Here is a 20931-nt window from a genome sequence, read left to right as displayed (position 1 = left end):
TGGTGTGACCAGCCTTTGCCTTCAAAACATCAGCAGTTCTTCTAGGCACACTTGCACACAGTTTTTGAAGGAACTCAGCAAGGCGTTTGCTCCAAACATCAGAAGTAATGTAGGCTTGATCGCTTCATGTAATCCCAAAAAGACTTGATAATGTTGACATCACAGCTCTCTGTGGCCGTATTATAACTTCCAGTACTCCTGGTTCTTCTTGATGCTAAAGATATGGTTGTATTTTGGAGGTTGTTGTCCTGCTGCAGAATAAATTTGGAGGCAATCGTATGCCTCCCTCATGGTATACTACGATGGATAAGCTTCTGCCTGTAATTCACTGGGCAATGTTGCTTACCGTAGACACAGTAGTCCGCCGTGGAAACTTAATGCAGCAGAGGAAAGACATCTTATGCTTACTTTCCTTCGAATTAAAGGGAATCTGTCACCCTATTTTTCGCCTATTTTTTAGCTGCCGACACCGACATCAGGGGCTTATCTACAGCATTCTGTAATGCTGTAGATAAGCTCCCGATGTAACCTGAACGATAAAAATTAGTTATACTTATCCAGGGGCGTTCCGGTCCAGTTTTGGTCCAATGGGAATCACGGTCCGGTGCCTCCCTTCTTCTAACGGTGACCGGTAACGGTGACTGTGACACCCATCGGACCAAGACCGGACCCGGAACGCCCCTGGGTGAGTATAATCTAACTCATATTTCTTATCTTTCAGGTTAGATCGGGGGCTTATCTACAGCTTACCGAATACTGTAGATAAGCCCCTGATATCGGTGCCGGCAGCTGAAAAATAGACGAAAAATAGGGTGACAGATTCCCTTTAAGATGTTCAGCAGTACCATCCACTCATAACTGGCAGCAACTAGATACACTCATCTTCTGTTTGGAGAACTATGGCCAGAAATTGTCTTCAAGAGTTACAGGCAAAAACAAACTTTCTACATAGAAAAATTAACGCGCAAGAACCGGGCTGCAGGAATCTGGCATCAGGTACTCTGAACTAAAGGGTCAATATCTGAAATATTTGGTTGTAATAAAAGGCAGTTTGTTTACCGAAGGGCTGGAGAATGGGATAATAATTAGTGTCTGCAGGCAACAGCGAAGTATGGTGGAGATTGGTGGAGAAATACAGGCAGATAAGTATCCATCAGACAATACCATCAGAGAGGTGTTGGATTGGTCCCAAATTTATTTTGCAGCCAGGCAATAACCACGAACATACAGCTAATGTCATTTAAAACTTTATTTTCAGTGTAAAGAAGAACAAGGAGTCCTGGGAGTGATGATATGACCACACAGAGCTCTCATCATCATCAAGTTTGTCTGGGATTACCTGAGGAGACAGAAGGATTTATAGAAGCCTACACCCACAGAAGATCTGTGGTTAGTTCTCTAAGATGATGGGAACAACCTCTGTGCCGAGTTCTCTCAATATCTGTGCAAATGTAACTAGAAGAATTGATGATGTTTTGAAAGCAAAGGATGGTCACACCAAATATTGATTTGATTTAGATTTCACTTTTCTTCATTCGCTTTCCATTTTAATTTATGAAACAAACTAACAACACTTCTATTTTTTAAAGCATTCTTACAATGCAGCCTTTTTTTCATGCATGCCTACAACCTATTGCACGGTACTGTACCTCAAGTACACACATCGCCTTCAGAATTATATAAACTACATTTAACACAAAAGAGAAAATGAAGATTGCATCATCATGAACACTTTGAGACTTTGCAAGGTAAACCTAAATCAATGACAAGACATGCATTTTACATGTGTGTACTATTTTGGTGGTCACTGCCCCCATACATACATTTATTTTTTTATTCTGGATTTTCACTTGGGAAAAAAAAAATTACAGGGCAATTCTGTCATTATAACATTGGCAGTCTAGAGATTGACTTTGGTGGCATTTTCGTCTTTGATAAATTGTTTTCCCTGGTGTCTCTCTTAGCTGCATGTTAAGCAGTTCAACATCCAGGAAGCTTGTGGTTAAAGGGAATGTTAAAAAGCAGAGAGAAAATGAACTTCTTTAAGCCCTGCCACTCCAGTCTACATTTGGACTGCACATACCAGTAATAAAATGCTCCATTTTCTCCAGAGCTGGAAAATGATTTTCCGTGATAGATACCTAACTTAAGAGCATTTATAGCAATGATGAAGATATACGACTCTAACATGTAATTGACCAGATGTTTTATTTTTCTATTGTTGTTTTATATCTGTACTTAGGAGCACATGATTCACATCAAGTGCCGTTTTTCTTCTTAATTTCCCAGGTGCTCCTTATTATTTATGCATGTATTTATTTTAAAGCTCAAGCAAGCATCAGAGACAATTATCTAATTACTTGAATGACTTGGCAGCACACCGATCCTCCCTGCTGCACTCTAAGGACTATTGATCAGCAGTTTGCAATCGTTCCCAAGGTTAGCATTAATCTTGGCACTAAGAATGTAGCCATAAACGACGGGTCCCCAAGGAAAAAAATGAAAAAGAGAAAATAGCCTTCAAATTAGATCCTACTCTTACCCCATTCAAAGGTTCGTAAAACAGGGATGAAGCACATGGAAACCTAAAATATATAAACTTTGGTTTCATAGACAAAAATAATGTCCATTTAGGCCGGTTTCACATTTGCGCTTTATGGCGCTGCGACGGCCTGTGCACGGCCGCCGCTAAGCCCCGCCCCTGCCGGCTCCCTGCCCAACCCATCCGGTCATCGCCGCCTACTAGCGCACATGGACACTTGCGATCTACACACCCTATCTTTAGCATAGGGCGCGCAGATCGTGCGCTAGCAGGACTTTGCCGTGCGCTGCGCACTTTTGAAGTTGCGCCGTGCGCGCCGAAATGCAACATGCTGCGTTCGGCGCACACGGGCGCACCTTCAAAAGTGCGCAGCGCACAGCAAAATCCTGCTAGCGCACGGCCAGCGCACGATCTGCGCACCCTATGCTAAAGATAGGGTGCGCAGATCGCAAGCGTCCATGTGCGCTAGTAGGCGGCTATGACCGGATGGGGCGGGCAGGGAGCCGGCAGGGGGCGGGGCTTAGCGGCGGCCGTGCGCAGCGCCATAAAGCGCAAATGTGAAACCGGCCTTATTTGTTTTAAGAAAAAGAAAACCTTATATGCACACCTTTTTTCAGACCACTTCTGCTCGGAACCAGCCTAAAAGAGGGCTGAAAAATGCACAAACATAATGCACATCAATGTCAAAATACCATTGCTGTGCAATTGTTCTGTTTTATGTCACTTCAGGGGTAGGAAATCCTGACGTGGTTACAAGAAGTGATCTTTCGATTCTTCGGGCGTCTTTCTAGCAGAAGCCGCCCGAGGAATCGAAAGATCACTTCTTGTACTTGGACGTATACAATAAGAGATGCCACGGGCAGAACTGCTGCAGAAACGACGGCAAAGCAGCTTCAGGAAAACAACTGTTAGCGTCTTCCTAAAGCTGCATTTCCTGGGAAAACTAAAAAAGACAGTGTTAACACAGACTAATATTAGCAGAAGAGAATAAAAGGTTTCTAGGGCAGAGAAATTATGTTTACCACCACAGCTGTTGAAGGAAACAACATATCCATAACCCCCCTGAAAAAAATCAACAATCAATAATAAGCTATATAAAGAAACAGTGATCATTACATACTTAAACATGCGGAGCTAATATGCAGTCACAGTTCATAACCTTAACAATGACTTTATGCATTCCAAAATGTTTGCTCAATGTAAGATCTTCGACTGGAAATATTATTTTGGGAGGACCACACATGTTACGCAGAAGAAAAACTGGAAATGTATTTAAGAGCTGCATTCAGCCAAGAGAGTGGAGAAATGTAATTCACATTCTGGAATCTATTCTTATAAATTATGTTGGACACACGTATGTTTTCAACCATAGTATGATTCACAAGGCCATCTCCAGGTGCCTGTGGGCCCCCCTAGACGCAGCATCATTGTGGTCACATTCTCTCCTAAACCCAGTCGACTGACATATGCCTACTCAGTCTGGGATGTTGCTGATATTCTACTGAGGATACACATGGTTCCCCAATTTTCTTCTTTCTGACTGGCAAATATTAATTATATGAAAATAGTTATTAAACAATTTCTTCAGCAATCCCTATTTTTTTGACCTTTAACCCTTTCACCCCCAAGGGTGGTTTGCACGTTCATGACCGGGCCAATTTTTACAATTCTGACCACTGTACCTTTATGAGGTCATAACTCTGGAACGCTTCCATGGATCCCGGTGATTCTGACATTGTTTTCTCGTGACATATTGTACTTGATGTTAGTGGTAAAATTTCATTCAAATAACTTGCGTTTATTTGCCTTTGGAGAGCCCCTAATGTACCTAAACAGTGGAAACCCCCCACAAATGACCCCATTTTGAAAAGTAGACCCCCTAAGGAACTTATCTAGATGTGAGGTGAGCACTTTGAACCCCCAAAGGCTTCACAGAAGTTTATAATGCCAGGGCATGAAAATAAAAAAATCGTATTTTTTCCACAAACATGATCAATTAGTCGACAATTTTTTTTTTCCCAAGGGTAACAGGAGAAATTGAACCCCAAAAGTTGTTGTCCAATTTGTCCTGAGTACGCTGACACCCCATATGTGGGAGAAAAGTACTGTATGGACACACGTCGGGGCTCGGAAGGGAAGTAGTGACGTTTTGGAATGCAGACTTTGATGGAATGGTCTGCGGGTGTCATGTTGCCTTTGGAGAGCCCCTTTATGTACCTAAACAGTGGAAACCCCCCACAAATGACACCATTTTGGAAACGAGACCCCCTAAGGAACTTATCTAGATGTGTGGTGAGCACTTTGAACCCCCAAGGGCTTCACAGAAGTTTATAATGCCCGGGCATGAAAATAAAAAAATCGTATTTTTTCCACAAACATGATCAATTAGTCCCCAATTTTTTTATTTTCCCAAGGGTAACAGGAGAAATTGGACCCCAAAAGTTGTTGTCCAATTTGTCATAAGTACGCTGACACCCCATATGTGGGAGAAAACTACTGTATGGACACACGTCGGGGTCGGGGCTCGGAAGGGAAGTAGTGACGTTTTGGAAGGCAGACTTTGATGGAATGGTCTGCGGGTGTCATGTGCGTTTGGAGAGCCCCTGATGTACCTAAACTATTGAAACTCCCCACAAGTGACCCCATTTTTGACACTAGGCCCCCCACGGAACTTATCTAGATGTGTGGTGAGCACTTTGAACCCCCAAGTGCTTCACAGAAGTTTATAACGTTCGGGCGCGAAAATAAAAAAATCATTTTTTTCCACAAAAATGATATTTTTGCCCCCAATTTTTTATTTTCCTAAGGGTAGCAGGAGAAATTGGACCCCAAAAATTGTTTTGCAATTTGACCTGAGTAGGCTGATACCCTATATGTGGGGGTAAAATACTGTTTGGGCGCATGGCAGAGCTTGGAAGGGAAGGAGCACCACTTGACTTTTTCAACTCAGAATTGGCTGGAATTGAGATCAGACGCCATGTTGCATTTGGAGAGCCCCTGATGTGCCCAAACAGTGGAAACCCCCAATTCTAACTCCAACCCGAACCCCAACACACCCCTAACCCTAACCCTAGCCCTAACCTTAGCGGAAAAATGGAAATAAATACATTTTTTTTATTTTATTATTTTTCCCTAACTAAGGGGGTGATAACGGGGGGTTTGATTTACTATTTATGGCGGTTTTTATGTTTGGCGGCTGTCACACGCTAAAAGACGCTTTTTATTGTAAAAATAGTTTTTGCATCACCACATATTGAGAGCTCTAATTTTTCCGTATTTTGACCCACCGAGTCATGTGAGGTCTTATTTTTTGCGGGACGAGTTGACGTTTTTAGTGGTACCATTTTCGGGCACGTGACTTTTTTGATCGCTTTTTATTCCGATTTTTGGGACGCAGAATGAACAAAAACCAGCGTTTCCTGAATTTCTTTTGGGGGGGTGCGTTTACACCGTTCCGCGTGCGATAAAATTGATAAAGCGGTTTTATTCTTCGGGTCAGTACGCTTACAGAGATTCCTTATTTAGGTCGTTTTTTTATGTTTTGTCGGTTTTATGCAATGAAAACTATTTTATATAAAAAATAATTATTTTTGCATCGCTTTATTCTGCGAGCTATAACTTTTTTATTTTTTTGCGGATGATGCTGTGTGGCGGCTCGTTTTTTGCGGGACAAGATGACGTTTTCAGCGGTACCATGGATATTTATATGCGTCTTTTTGATTGCGCGTTATTACACTTTTTGTTTGGCGGTATGATAATAAATCATTATTTTTTGGCTTCGTTTTTTATTTTTATTTTTTAAGGGGTTCGCCAAAGGGGTTAACTAATGGGACAGTTTTATAGGGCGGCTCGTTACGGACGCGGCGATACCTAATATGTGTACTTTTATTGTTTTTTTTTTTTTATTTCTAAAAAATGGATTTATTTGGGGGAATATTTTTTTTTTTTCTAATTTATTTTCGGCGATTTTTTTTAATTTATTTTAACACTTTTTTTTAATTTTTTTTTTACTTTATTAAATAGTCCCAGGTGGGACATCACTGTCCTGTGACAGATCGCTGATCTGTCACATCACAGATCACTGTGACAGATCAGCAATCTGTCACAGGCACTGCAGAAGGCTTCCTCATGCCTGCGCTTTGCAGGCACTGAGGAAGCCAGCTTCCTGCAGGCCCCCGTCGCCATCTTGGATTCTGGGGCCTGCAGGAAAGGAGCCCCCGGCAGCAGCGCTGCACATTGCGCTGCCGTGGGGGGCTCAGGGAAGCACGGAGGGAGCCCCCTCCCTGCCGATGCTTCCCTTTAACCCCCGGTACACCGCGATCATGTTTGATCGCGGTGTGCAAGGGGTTAACGTGTCGGGGGCGGTCCGTGACCGCCCCTGACACATTGTGCCGGGTGTCAGCTGTGATAATCAGCTGACACCCGGCCGCGATCAGCGGCGCTCACCACGTGGGCGCCGCTGATCGCGGTAGACGTACTATCCCGTCCATGGGCATAGGGGCCCGGGTCCCATGGACGAGATAGTACGTCTCATGTCAGGAAGGGGTTAAAGGGAATCTGTCACCCCATTTTTGGCGTATAAGATGCGGCCACCGCTGTAGATAAACCCCCGATGTAACCTGAAAAATAAGAAAAACGAATTAAGCCCCCGTCACACAAAGCGATCTCGCTGCTGAGTCACAAGTTTTGTGACGCAACAGCGATCTCACCAGCGAGATCGCTGTGTGTGATAGCTATCAGCGACTGGCCCCCCTGTCGGGTATCGCTGATCACTGTGGAAACCTCTGGCCTTTTTTGGTGTCGCTGGTCTCCCGCTGGCCACCACGCATAGCTGCGTGTGACAGGCGAGCGACCAGCGAGCAGGAGCTGGTAACTAGGGTAAACGCAGGGTTTCTAAGGGGCGCGCAGCACCTAGAAACCCGATGTGTACCTTAGTTACCAGCGCGCTGATGCAGGGAGCTGGTAACCAAGGTACACATCGGGTTTCTAAGTGACGCACGCCCCATAGAAACCCGATGTGTACCGTAGTTACCAGCTCCCTGCATGAGCGCGCTGGTAACTAAAGTACACAGTGACGACGCGCTCGGCGTCGCTGGTGCTGATCGCTGGTGAAGCTGTCTGCTTGACAGCTCACCAGCGATCATGTAGCGACTCACCAGCAATCCTGACATGTTGATATCGTTGTCGGGATCTCTGGCGAGTCGCTATGTGTGACGGGGCCCTTAGATTATGCTCACCTGGGGATCTGGAATGCTGTAGATAAGCCCCTGATGGCGGTGGCCGCAGCTTATAGGCCGAAATTGGGATGACAGATTCCCTTTAAACTCTGGCTTCACTGTTTGTACATCATATGCTTAAGTATCAAGAAAATCATTTAATATTGTGGTTTAATCCAAGGGTCCCCCTCAAACCCTACAATTCTGACAAGCAAAGTTATAGGAAATCAGCAAAAGGAGAATGGAAAAGAGAAGCCATGCATGTTTAACTCTGAAATGTTGTGAAAAAGCGTCAGTCTAGAGAAACAGAGTGCAAAGAAGTCTCGGACTAGTCATCCAAAATGCATAGTCCTAGGCTGGTTTTTCAAAGTATGCTTTCTCTGAAGAGCCACAATATTTGTGAACAAAACATACATGGAGGCCATAATGCATCCAGGGCTGAATCATACTATTAGTTTGCCCATGGTTTGGTCACCTGAATCTCCTGTCAGGGTCCCTTTCATCTTTGATATCTGGCCTCATTTCCATATACACCCTAGGTTCAATTCATACTGTACATTTATTATATAGCATTTATGCTATAGAATTAGTACAATTCATTATCGCATACCTGTTCTAGAGGAATATGCTTCACAAGACCACTAACAACAGTTCTTGGAGACGCTTCTCCTACATCTACTTCTTCTACATACAAGGAGTCGGCATCTGGATGTTTCTTGGCAGAGATAATGCAGCCAACACGGAGGTCCAGTCGAGACACGTCAACAGGTCTGCCATCATCATCTGCTGTAGCTGACTTCTTCTCCTTCTTCTCTCCTTTACATAAAAGAATAAAATCCAATAGTGTTATGCTAAATCACTAGTGGGAAAAAAAAAAATCACCTCTCATGACATATTTCAATTAAATATCTAAAGTAACATAGTTCTAAAAAGATGTGACGCACACATCACCATAAAAACAGAGCAAGTTTTATATATTAGAAAGGTCACCTAGATATAAGCTTTATGTACTTGAGGTCAAGTTCAGGAGTGGAGAACCAAGTAGGGAGCCAAATAAGCAAAGACTGAGGGTGAGAGGTGGAACTGCGGGGGATTTAACCAGTAAGTAAAGGTCTTTTATAAATTACATTTCCCTTCTTGGACAATCTTTTGCTGACCTTGGAAAACCACATTAAATATATACTAAATAGAAAGGTTAAGTATGGCCAGGGAGGTTACCTGCAGTAAATTTCTGCCCTAAATTACAGAAAATTTCCACAAACTCAACTCAAGACATACAAGAATAAACTTTCACTTGGATGGCTTTTTGTTGACTTGCTGATCTTTTTTCAAAGTAATGAAAGGCACAGTACCCTCCTGCTTGCCGCACACTTATTTTTATCCTCTAAAGAGTCCTTTTATACGTGAAGATAAAATGCAGAGCATGAGCACCAACCAACAATACAGAGTATTACAAATATAACAGGAATATTGTTACGTATACCGTTGGCATTGCAATAATCGTATGCTAGTTTTGTCATTTTGATTGCTTGTTTTTCCTGGTGTTTCCGCTACAAATAACTAGCACATTACTGCTTCCATGAGGAGCTATAACAACGACAGATGATAATTTTTTCGGTCACAATAAAAAATATCAAGAAACGTGAAATTTCCAGCCAATTGTTCAATTGCTGCACATTTTTGGATTGGTCAATGTCTGGGAACCTATGATTAGTCTTGCCCTTTCTACATGATGACCACCCAAATAAAAAGCTATTTACTGGAATAAACTGTTGGCCAAAAAAACCCCAAAAAGGCATGACCTTTTATTTATGATCAAGAGACAGAACAATAATCAGGAGTACTCTGAAGACTGTGCTTATCTTGGAAGGAGGCTGTAATATTCATTATACACAGAATAAATATGGACAAATATACATCTAACATTGATGTTTTATTTCTTCACAAATTGGACACACTTTCACTAGATCTAAAACTAATTTATGATTTCTGAGCTCACTAATTAGAACCCCCCCACAGAAAATACAGAAAAACATAGAAATTAAAATCTTGCCCCATAAGATACTACACGTCCCCTCTGATCATTATTGCCTTACAATCTCGGACATAAGAGGTTACATCCGTTCCGCCCTATGTGCATAAGCACCTACAGAGATGCTATACCTATACTAGAAGGCTTGAAAGCCGTCCTCATCAGCAAAGAGAATACTCAAGGATGACCTTCATATTAAACTAATGAAGCCCCGTAGGCAAATATATAGTAACTAGTAGAAACGCTCTTGAATACACGATTGCAAAATTTAAAATCCAAATTTTAGCCAAAAGTCAAGAAACCACTTCACATATTTCCAGTTTTTCCTCTCTCTGTTCTCTGCTAGCATCCAACACAAGCGTCAAATGTAATTACAGCAGAATAAAGAAAATTGATAAAAGAACAAAGCTAAGCTGGTTGAGATCCAATATCTGGAAATGAAACCTTATACCCTTGAGGTAAACCTTCTCTTTTTATGAGTCAGACAATAAATGCCTCCAGAATGAATTAAGAAGAAGAAAAAAAAAAAACAACATTAGTCTGACTAGATCCTCAAAAAGAACTGGCCTGTCCACTTAGTCCCCGTTACGGTCTTTCAGTCTTCTGAAAATGCCCTCTATCTTCTAACTGAAGCTGCTTCCTACTCCTTGTCCTAGGACTAGTTACAGAGCTCTACAGATCTATACTTACTGACACTTAATTCATGTAGGAGACATTAGGACCACCTTCTTGGGATCAGCGAAAGTGTCAGTAGCCCTGTAATCGCTCATGTATATCAACTATCCTGTCATTAGTGAATAAATGCTATTTATGGAACAACCCCTGGTCAAACTTATTGTTTTCCAATATCCTTTGCATGTGAACAACATTTAAATCTACCTCTCTGGCCTTCCTTGCCATCTGCAGTGACAAACTGTATTAATGGTCTCAAATTCGCAAAAAAACTGAATTTATACAATCTAGTAAACTTCTCCTCATCCCATCTTTCTGAAACTCTTCTCTTAGCTCATGGATGTGTTCTTGTTCTCCTTTATCTGAACCCTCTCTACATGTTTATTCCACCAAAAAACACCTACAAAGTGGTCTTCAACCTAGGTGCTTTGTATAGTTCTGAAATTATCTCTGCATCCAACAGCCACGTTATACATGACTTTCTCAGTTACTCAGAAAGGTGTCCCCTCCAAGATTGTATGTACCGCTGCTCCTAGTAATATACACTAGCTCTAATTTTCGTTTTACAGTTCTCTGCACCAAATGGCCCGATCTACAGCCCTTTATAGGAACCTACTGACAATGTTATTTATTGAGCTGTGGTGCTAGAGAAGACTTCTAAGAATTGCATTTAGAGCTAGGATCAACGGGAAAGATGTTCTTGATCAAACCCAGAGTTGTCCCTGGAGGGCAAGATCATCACACAGAAATGGTCCTATTTTGGGTATATGATGAGGGCAAATTTACTTAGAATGTCAGTGACAAAAAGAAAGAGGCTGTTGCCCACTGGACACCATCAAGAATCAAACGGGAATGAACATAAAGCATTTCATAGAAGCAGTGGAAAAGAGGGGAAACATGGTGAGGAAATGGCCTACAGAGTATCCAAGGTATCAACATGTAGAATCAGAATCACATCCACAGAAGATCTGGGGTTAGTTCTCTAAGATTTTTGGGACGGCCAAAATTGAAAACGGTTGTCATACCAAAATAATGAATTGACTTAAGTTCTATTTTTTTAAACACATTCTTACTTTGAAGCAATTCTTCCTCACCTATCAAAAACTTTTGAAAACACAAATTCAAATATATTTCCCATCTCGTAATTGAAATATTTACTTTAAAGATTGGAGTCTTTTTCCTATACATGGCGAGGCTATTAAATATGTCAAAAGAGATGGGCTGTTATTTACGATATAATGGGGTCTCATTATAAGATATTTTATCTGCTAACTTCAAAGCTTTCTGCTGATTTATTCTATGATTATGTAGAAGTACAGCATTACAACTGAAAGGAATGTTAACTAAAATCTTCCATTTTCATGAAGCAAAAAAACGCTAGTTCTTCTCGATTTATCATAGCCAGACTGCTCTCCAGAATAAGCCTAAAACGTGTAGTTGCAGTAATGATACTTAGGTAGAAACACATTTCTCTCATCGTTCTCATTCATCAGCACTGGAACATTGCTCACTTGATGTATTATTTTTTACATGAAAGGGACTAGAGGTTTTCTGGTTCTTGTAAAATATTACCGGCACCTATCTTCTGACCGACCGTGCAATGTCAACATCAATTGCCGAAGCAGCGTAGTTGTAGGGGGTTTTTTGCCATCGCAAAAAAAAAAGAGCTGTATAAAGGGATCAAAATATCATTTATCCCAAAATGGTTTCAATTAAAACATTGTATCACTTCGCAAAAAAATAAGCTCTCAATCAGCTATATTGACCAACAAATTAAACAGTTATTAGTCTCAGAAAATGGAGATGTAAGGGATGTGTTGGGGGGCTAAGTTATGCCCTGCATCCCTTCACGTTCCTTCCTAATAAAACGGGTACGTTTTATGTGTAAAATTGTGTGTTATGTGGTACTGTTTTATTGTGTATTAATATGCCAAACAATGTTATGATGTTTGTGTACTGTGTAAGTTATGTATCTGTATGGACTAGGGACAGAGATAGGGAGATAGTGTTACAGTATGGTTTAGTAATAGTAAGTGGGAAATATACGGTTTAGTACAGTCGGGGCAGTGTAGAAGATAAGGTTAGGATAAGAACTGGTTTCAACCAGAGTAGTGACAGTTGAGATAATGGCCAGGGCCAGAGTAGTGGCAGATAGAGACTTCCTGTTTTCAGTCCATCAGAGTGCGTTTTCAGTCCGTCAGATGAAGTTAGGTTGTTGAGGTAAACCGTGCAAGAGAAGTCCAGTGGTCCAGGGCCTTGAGGGCCGGAAGTTATTTGGACTTGAAGGGAAAAGTGCGGGGTGGAAGGAATAGCAACTAGGTTCAGCGGAAAATTCCAAAACGTCCGAGACCTACGGTCTGGAAAAGGTTGGAAAACACCATCCTTGATTTTGCCCTCAGATGGGAAAACGGGCACGAACTAGTGTGGCTAAACAGGATATTGCGGTACCGGAGGATACGGTATGGGAATCAAGAATTAGAGGAGAGCAAGGGACTGCACAGAGGAGAGGAACTATGATCGTTGAGCATTACTGTGCAATGCCTGTCACTGGACTGGATGTGTTAAGTAACGTTATTTTGCTAGAAAAGAACTTGGATTCTGTCAGTGCGTGATATCTAGAAACAGGACCCTGCAACCTGAGGAGAATTCTAACCTAAAAGTGAGTAAATTGCACTGCACACACATCACAGAGCAGTTTTAATTTCTTTGCGGAGTGCCAGGATGTGCCAGAACAACAGCCCCTCGCCATGCCTACCACCCTGACCAACTCACAGAGACACATTCAAAAACTATTTATTTACAAGTACAAGTCCCCTCTGAAATGTAAAGTGCTGCGAAATATGTTGGCGCTATAGAAATAAATTATAATGTTTTGTTTTTTTTTTTAGAAATGTCCTTTTTTATACTACTAAAATATTTTTTTTAAAAATGGACAAGTTTAGTATCACCGTAATCATATTGATGAGGAGAATCATATTGCCAGGTCATTTTTTTAAAAACATAATATAGGGCAGTTTAAACAATTTCCACAAAAAAACCTTGGTGCAGAAGAGCCATATCTGGGACCAGGATCTTCGTAAATACTCTGGCCGCAGTACCCAGCCCAAAAGTCAAAGCCCTGAATTGAAAGTGATCTTGGTTGATGAAAATATTGGTGTATGTATATAAGCATCATATAAACTCTCCAGTCTCCATGGACGCGATAACACAGCGGAGCAACTTCACCTTGAAGTAACATAGTTGCTCCCACCTGTTCAGACATCTCCATTCCAGAATGGGCTACACCCAAGCCATCCTTTTTAGGGATAATGAAAAGATTTCAATAGAACCTCCATAACAACTCTGGAAAAGGGACCCTTGCAATTACCCGACTGGAGCTATAGCTTGATCGAAACTGGCTCTTATGCTGGGGAAAATGGGGAGATGATATTTGAAGAATCAATCTCATAGGACGAAGGTGAACTCTATACTGTAACCAGAAGTTACGACCTCTCTGACCCAAAGATCTCTGATTAGAGCCTCGGGGTGCTCTGGATCTAACCTAACGGGCGTATTCATCTAGTATTAGATACTGACGAAAGGGACAGAACTGCAGAGCCCCACATATCCGAAATGGACAGATAGCTCTTGCCTAAGGAGAAGAAGAGTACTTCTGCTGCCAGTGGTATCAGCAATGATCTTATCTAGTCTGGCTACAAACAGGAGAAACCCACGTTTGGCTCTCCTAAAGAAACCCTTTTCATTGGAGGGAAGGGGGTCTGTCGATTTCACCCCTAGGGATGAATTCCCACCAACACCAGACTCTCCGCCATCTCCCACAATCTTCCCTCCTGATAAAGATCTAATGCAGGCTCTGCGCTGGAGAGCATCAGGCGAATGCATTTCTAGAGGAGGGGAAAAGGCAGCTGGAAGGAGACCTGGATGAGGAGGTGAACAGAGGCAGCTTGGTTGTGATATGCCATGCTAGTGCAGGGTAGATGGAGGGTGTGACTCACTGTGATCTCCCAGGGTGGCTGTAGCCACAAGAAATTGTTCCACTACAGTAACCATCTTACAAGACACCCTGATTAAATCGGCTACTGACTGTACCAAATCACTGGCCCATGCAAAGGGGCCACATTGTCATCAGAAGTCATAGAGGTCCCCTGAGCTGATACTAGCAAGAAGGGGTACAGGCGGCCCAATAGGGCACCGACCAGCATGTGGAAAATTTGCAATTACATGAATAATTAATAGCCAGTGCGGGCGGAGTTAATGGTTGTGCACAATCCTCTCTAGACTCTGACATTATAAGAGACAGAGGGACAGTAAAACCGTGAAAATAAGAGAAACACCAGTGAGCAGTGAAGGAAAGCGGATGAGGCGTCCAATGCAGCTGAAAACAGGCAAACCAGTCGGCAATCTGTCGATATCAGCACCCAGGTGACACAGAGGTAGTTTTTCGGAGCAGGAAGAAACCTGCAGTAAGGCATTGCAACCCAGAGCAAAGAATGAACAAGACTCGGTGTTTAGCTTTAAACAGGTGCTAAAAAACATGGCACCACCACCAAGAAGAGGAAAGGCAGGGTCAGAAGGGGCAGGTGCAAAGGCACATATCTGATAGGTCCACGGCTGAAATGTCCAGCCACACCGATTCGCCAGCGGGCACACCCTGGCAGCCACGTACACATCCAGGGGTGGGACCGCAGGCCACCAAGCAGGAAGGAAGCATGGGATCTAGAAAGGAGAAAAATGCTAATGAAAGCCATGTAAAATGTCCATCCCCCCGCTATAGGAGCATGGAGCAGGCCAAGAGCACGACCAGGAGGGAAGCAATGGCGGCAGCGGTCACCAGCATCCACCACCGCAAGAAGGTCCCTACCTCCTGCAATGTAAAGAAACATGAACTGAAGGGGTGAGGGGATGTCTCCCAAGAGAGTGGCAGGGTAAAACTCATCGGTCCTGATGTACCCTGAAAAACCTCTGTCTTCTGCTCCATGCAACGCGAGCACTATATGAGGCGGGCAGGAGCTAACTGGCTAAAGGGACCACGGCCCCCATACCTGACCACCAGCTGGCCAAGGTAGCCAGGTCCAGCCAAACTGGCAGGACAGGGTACAGACTGAATGATACAGACTGTACTCTCTGTCACTACGTGGGTGAAACAGAGTGCACAATTACACTCTGTTAATCGCCAAGGATCCATGCGAAAAACAAAACATGTGTGAGACGGTTATCTCACCTAACCTAAAGACTAAAAAAGCATCCCATGTAATCATAATGGAATCCGCACATGTTGTGCTAATAGTGAGTTTTTTTCCACTGCGGAAATGCTTAGCAGAAAAAAATGCAGCATGTTCATTAATTTTGCGGAAATGCGGGCGTTTCTGCATACATACAATTGTATTGCAAAAACGCTTAGGAAAACGCATGCTAAAACGCTTAATAAAAGCGTCAAAAACGCTTATAAAAGCACTTCATAAAACGCATGCGTTTTCCCGGGAAGAGGGTGTGCGTTTCCGCTCAGGAATATTCTGCTTCAAAAAAGCAACGTGGGCATATAGCCTAAGACAGGTGTGAGACAGACCTTGCCTCCAACTGACACTAGAAAAAACTGAGGAAGCCGGATGCTAGCAGGCAAGGAATATTCTGCTGAGGAGGAGCCAATTTTTATTTGAATGTAATAATAGCGCCAGCCTCCAGGTTGCAGCAGACTATCCCATGGTTTCTGTATCCCCCAATGAAGAAACTGAGAAAGAAAAGTTTTATTTACACTGCCCCATAAAGAATTAAAAAGTTAACTTGTATGTATGCCAAAACTGTGCTATTGAAAAAAAAAAAAAACTCGTACAACAAATGTCAGAAGAGGAAAATCAGAGTGCAGAACTTGGCCTAGGTAAAGCAAGCAGGGAGGATTCACACTGGGTAAAAAAAAGTTTTTCTCCTCTTCTTCCCAAAATCTAAATGTAATCTTTTTAGAAAGTCCCTGGCAAAGAATGGATAACACAGTAATGAGGATTTCTATGGGGAGATTAAAGTTGCATGTTTTGCTGTTTACCTCGCCCACAAGTCGGATTCCTTCCCTTCGTCTATGCTATTTGTTGTGTGGTTTAATTAAACAGCGTGAAATGGAAAATACCCTGCTGTGAGCGCAGGGGGTACGCATGGCACAGATCGCCTTTTTTGGACACAACAGTCAGTAAACCTTTCTGGCGTTAAAAACAAGTTGAGTTTCTTAATTGGCTTATTGGATTACAATCAATGAGAGTAATTTCATAATTATGACATATGTATTCCAGATGGTATTCTGCTTTCCTTTCCAGAGGAAATCGGGTCTTCCAAGTGTGAATTAGCTTGTGGAAATGCGCGTCACTCCGGCTTGAGGCACTAATGCGTTCTTGGACCTCCTTGATAATAGTCTGCATATTACAGTGCTGCAGTGTGTGTGCAGAACCAACAGTAAATTGCATGTTAAAAGATATCTGTAGGTGTAGACTGTATAAAAGAACTTGTGGCAGAGATGTGCTTTATTTCGTAGCAGCATTATATGCTCATTCTAATAGCTATACCAAGAGGTGGCCACCAGGGAACACCAGATGCCCTCTCCGCTGCCCCTGGATCTCACAACGGGACACTACGCTGCCCTCTGTAAGTCTTGGTGTAACAAAGTACATTTCTAAGCTTTGGCCTGTGTTTTCATTTAGAAAAAAAAAAAACAGTATTCTTACAGATACTTCGCACTATGTACTGTGTCCAGGAGGCTGTGCAATACCCAGTCATGATGCCATTGCAGCCAGCAGATCCCCCCCCCCCCCCACCTGTTGCGCCCAGTTTCTTTTAGGCCTGTTTCACACTTCCGTTTTTGTGTCCGCCAAACGGATCCGTTTCCGTTTTTTTGACGGAAACTGATGCAAACGGATCCGTTTTTAAAAAAACGGATCCGTTTTTTTGACGGATCCGCGGTAACCACTAATGGAAGTCTATGGGACAAAAAAACGGATCCTGCAAAAAAAATGGCGGATCCGTTTTTTTACGGAAACCAACGGATTTTGACGGATTTGAAAAAACGGAAGTGTGAAACAGGCCTTACAGAGCCGGATGCAGGAGACGACATGATGCTTTATAATACAGTCCTCTTCCAGGAGAGGGCACCTCACAAGGGTGGGAGTAGGAGAGTAAATATGGTGCAGGGTGTGCAATCAGGGTAACCCTGCCATTGTGTGACCCTATGTAGACTATGTGGTTGGGGGCTGCAGTGACTACTAGGGAACTTATGTGGGGGGCTTTTACTGCTGTAAATGTGGAGAGTGTGAGGAACACAATTTTCGTTACTAGATGGGAGGGAAAGCTCAGCCATCGTTCATTACCTAGGGCTGTGGAGAATAGACTTGGTCCTATATTGAGTTGTTACTGGCTCTTAGATTAGACTAAAAGCCCCCATACAGATGAGATGAAAGCCAAATGAACTCCCTTCAGAGGAACCAGCCATCTCTCTAATCTGTAAGGTACCCTCCTGACTCTCCCCCCACAGATATCAGGGAAAAGAAGGATACGTTTATGGCATATACAGGGGCTGACAGTCAGCCCACATATATGCTATGAACCATAGCACATAGGCCTTGATCAAGGTCAGGGACAGACTGAAATATTGGTTGTCATTTTTCTATTTCCAAATGCTGATTTATGAAGAGAACTTTAACCCCTTAAGCCCCAAGGGTGGTTTGCACGTTCATGACCGGGCCAATTTTTACAATTCTGACCACTGTCCCTTTATGAGGTAATAACTCTGGAACGCTTCCATGGATCCTGATGATTCTGACATTGTTTTCTCGTGACATATTGTACTTCATGTTAGTGGTAAAATTTCATTAATATAACTTGCGTTTATTTGTGAAAAAAACGGAAATTTGGCAAAAATTTTGAAAATTTCGCAATTTTCCAACTTTGAATTTTTATGCCCTTAAATCACAGAGATACGGCAAACAAAAAAACTTAATACATAACATTTCCCACATGTTTACTTTACATCAGCACAATTTTGGAACCAAAATTTTTTTTTGTTAGGATGTTATAAGGGTTAAAAATTGACCAGCGATTTCTCATTTTTACAACACCATTTTATTTTTACGGACCACATCACATTTGAAGCCACTTTGAGGGGTCTATATGATAGAAAATACCCAAAAGTGACACCATTCTAAAAACTGCACCCCTTAAGGTGCTCAAAACCACATTCAAAAAGTTTATTAACCCTTTAGGTGCGTCACAGGAATTTTTTGAATATTTTAAAAAAAAATGAACATTTAACTTTTTTTCACAAAAAAAAAATACTTCAGGTTCAATTTTTTTTATTTTACCAAGGGTAACAGGAGAAATTGGACTGCAAAAGTTATTGTGCAATTTGTCCTGAGTATGCTGATACCTGATATGTGGGGGGGGGGACCACTGTTTCGGCGCATGGCAGAGCTCAGAAAGGAAGGAGCGCCGTTTGACTTTTTCAATGCAAAATGGGCTGGAATTCAGATCGGACGCCATGTCACATTTGGAGAGCCCCTGATGTACCTAAACAGTGGAAACCCCCACAAGTGACCCCATTTTGGAAACCAGACCCCCCAATGAACTTATCTAGATGTGTGGTGAGAACTTTGAACCCCAAGGGCTTCACAGAAGTTTATAACATACAGCCGTATAATTAAAAAATCATATTTTTTCCACAGAAATGATCTTTTCATCCTCAATTCTTATTTTTCCAAGGGTAACAGGACCCTAAAAGTTATTGTGCAATTTGTCCTGAGGGCGCTGATACCCCACATGTGGGGGTAAACCACTATTTGGGCGCATGGCAGACCTTGGAAGGGAAGCAGCGTCATTTGACATTTTTGGCTGGAATTGCGATCGGACACCATGTCGCGTTTGGAAAGCCCCTGATGTACCAAAATAGTAGAAACCCCCCACAAATGACACCATTTTGGAAACTAGACCCCTCAAGGAACTTATCTAGATGTGTGGTGAGCACTTTGAACCCCCCAGTGCTTAACAGAAGTTTATAACGCCCGGGCGTGAAAACAAAACAAATAGTATTTTTTAAACAAACATGATCTTTTAGTCACCAATTTTTTTTATTTTCCCAAGGGTACAAGGAGAAATTGGACCCCAAAAGTTGTTGTCCAATTTGTCCTGAGTACGCCGACACCCCATATGTGGGAGAAAACTACTGTATGGGCACACGTAGGGGCTCGGAAGGGAAGTAGTGACGTTTTGGAAGGCAGACTTTGATGGAATGGTCTGCGGGTGTCATGTTGCCTTTGGAGAGCTCCTGATGTACCTAAACAGTGGAAACCCCCCACAAGTGACCCCATTTTGGAAACTAGACCCCCCACGGAACTTATCTAGATGTGTGGTGAGCACTTTGAACCAAGTGCTTCACAGAAGTTTATAACGCCTGGGCGTGAAAATAAAAAAAATCATTTTTTTCCACAAAAATGATATTTTTGCCCCAAATTTTTTATTTTCCTAAGGGTAACAGGAGAAATTGGACCCCAAAAGTTGTTTTGCAATTTGTCCTGAGTATGCTGATACCCTATATGTGGGGGTAAAACACTGTTTGGGCGCATGGCAGGGAAGGAGCACCATTTGACTTTTTCAACGCAGAATTGGCTGGAATTGAGATCAGACGCCATGTTGCATTTGGAGAGCACCTGATGCGCCCAAACAGTGGAAACCCCCCAATTCTAACTCCAACCCTAACCAAACACACCCCAACCCTAATCTCAGCCCTAGCCCTAACGGGAAAATGGAAATAAATACATTTTCTTTCAGTTTTATTATTTTTCCCTAACTAAGGGGGTGATAAAGGGGGTTTGATTTACTATTTATGGTGCACGTGACATTTTTTGAACGCTTTTTATTCCGATTTTTGGGACGCAGAATGAACAAAAACCAGCGTTTTATGAATTTCTTTTGTGGGTGCGTTTACACCGTTCCGCGTGCGGTAAAATTGATAAAACGGTTTTATTCTTCGGGTCAGTACGGTTACAGCGATACCTCATTTAGGTCGTTTTTTTTTATGTTTTGTCGGTTTTATGCAATGAAAACTATTTTATATAAAAAAAATAAAATAATTATTTTTGCATCGCTTTATTCTGCGAGCTATAACTTTTTTATTTTTTTGCGGATGATGCTATATGGTGGCTCGTTTTTTGCGGGACAAGCTGACGTTTTCAGCGGTACCATGGATATTTATATGCGTCTTTTTGATCGCGCGTTATTGCACTTTTTGTTTGGCGGTATGATAATAAATCCTTATTTTTTGCTTCGATTTTTATTTTTTAAGGGGTTCGCTAAAGGGGTTAACTAATGGGACAGTTTTATAGAGCGGGTCGTTACGGACGCAGCGATACCAAATATGTGTACTTTTATAGTTTTTTATTTTAAAAAAATGAATTTATTGTACTTCATGTTAGTGGCAAAATTTAATTCATATAACTTGC

General features: G+C 42.2%; 1 protein-coding gene across 5 annotated transcripts in view; it reads right to left on the bottom strand.

Annotated features, from left to right (window-relative positions):
• The window catches only part of AIMP1 (aminoacyl tRNA synthetase complex interacting multifunctional protein 1), a 117254-nt gene that overhangs the window by 29866 nt on the left and 66457 nt on the right, over nt 1-20931 (bottom strand). For all 5 annotated transcript variants that reach the window (XM_073571841.1, XM_073571840.1, XM_073571837.1 and 2 more), the window contains one exon: nt 8369-8574. In XM_073571841.1, the coding sequence (XP_073427942.1) occupies nt 8369-8574 (206 nt within the window). The remainder of the gene's footprint in view (nt 1-8368; nt 8575-20931) is intronic.

Source organism: Dendrobates tinctorius, unplaced genomic scaffold (assembly GCF_039654945.1).
Source record: "Dendrobates tinctorius isolate UK_male_01 unplaced genomic scaffold, ASM3965494v1 ptg000030l, whole genome shotgun sequence".
NCBI lineage: Eukaryota > Metazoa > Chordata > Amphibia > Anura > Dendrobatidae > Dendrobates > Dendrobates tinctorius.
Note: the sequence above shows the minus strand (reverse complement) of the source record. Positions and strands in the feature narration are given on the sequence as shown.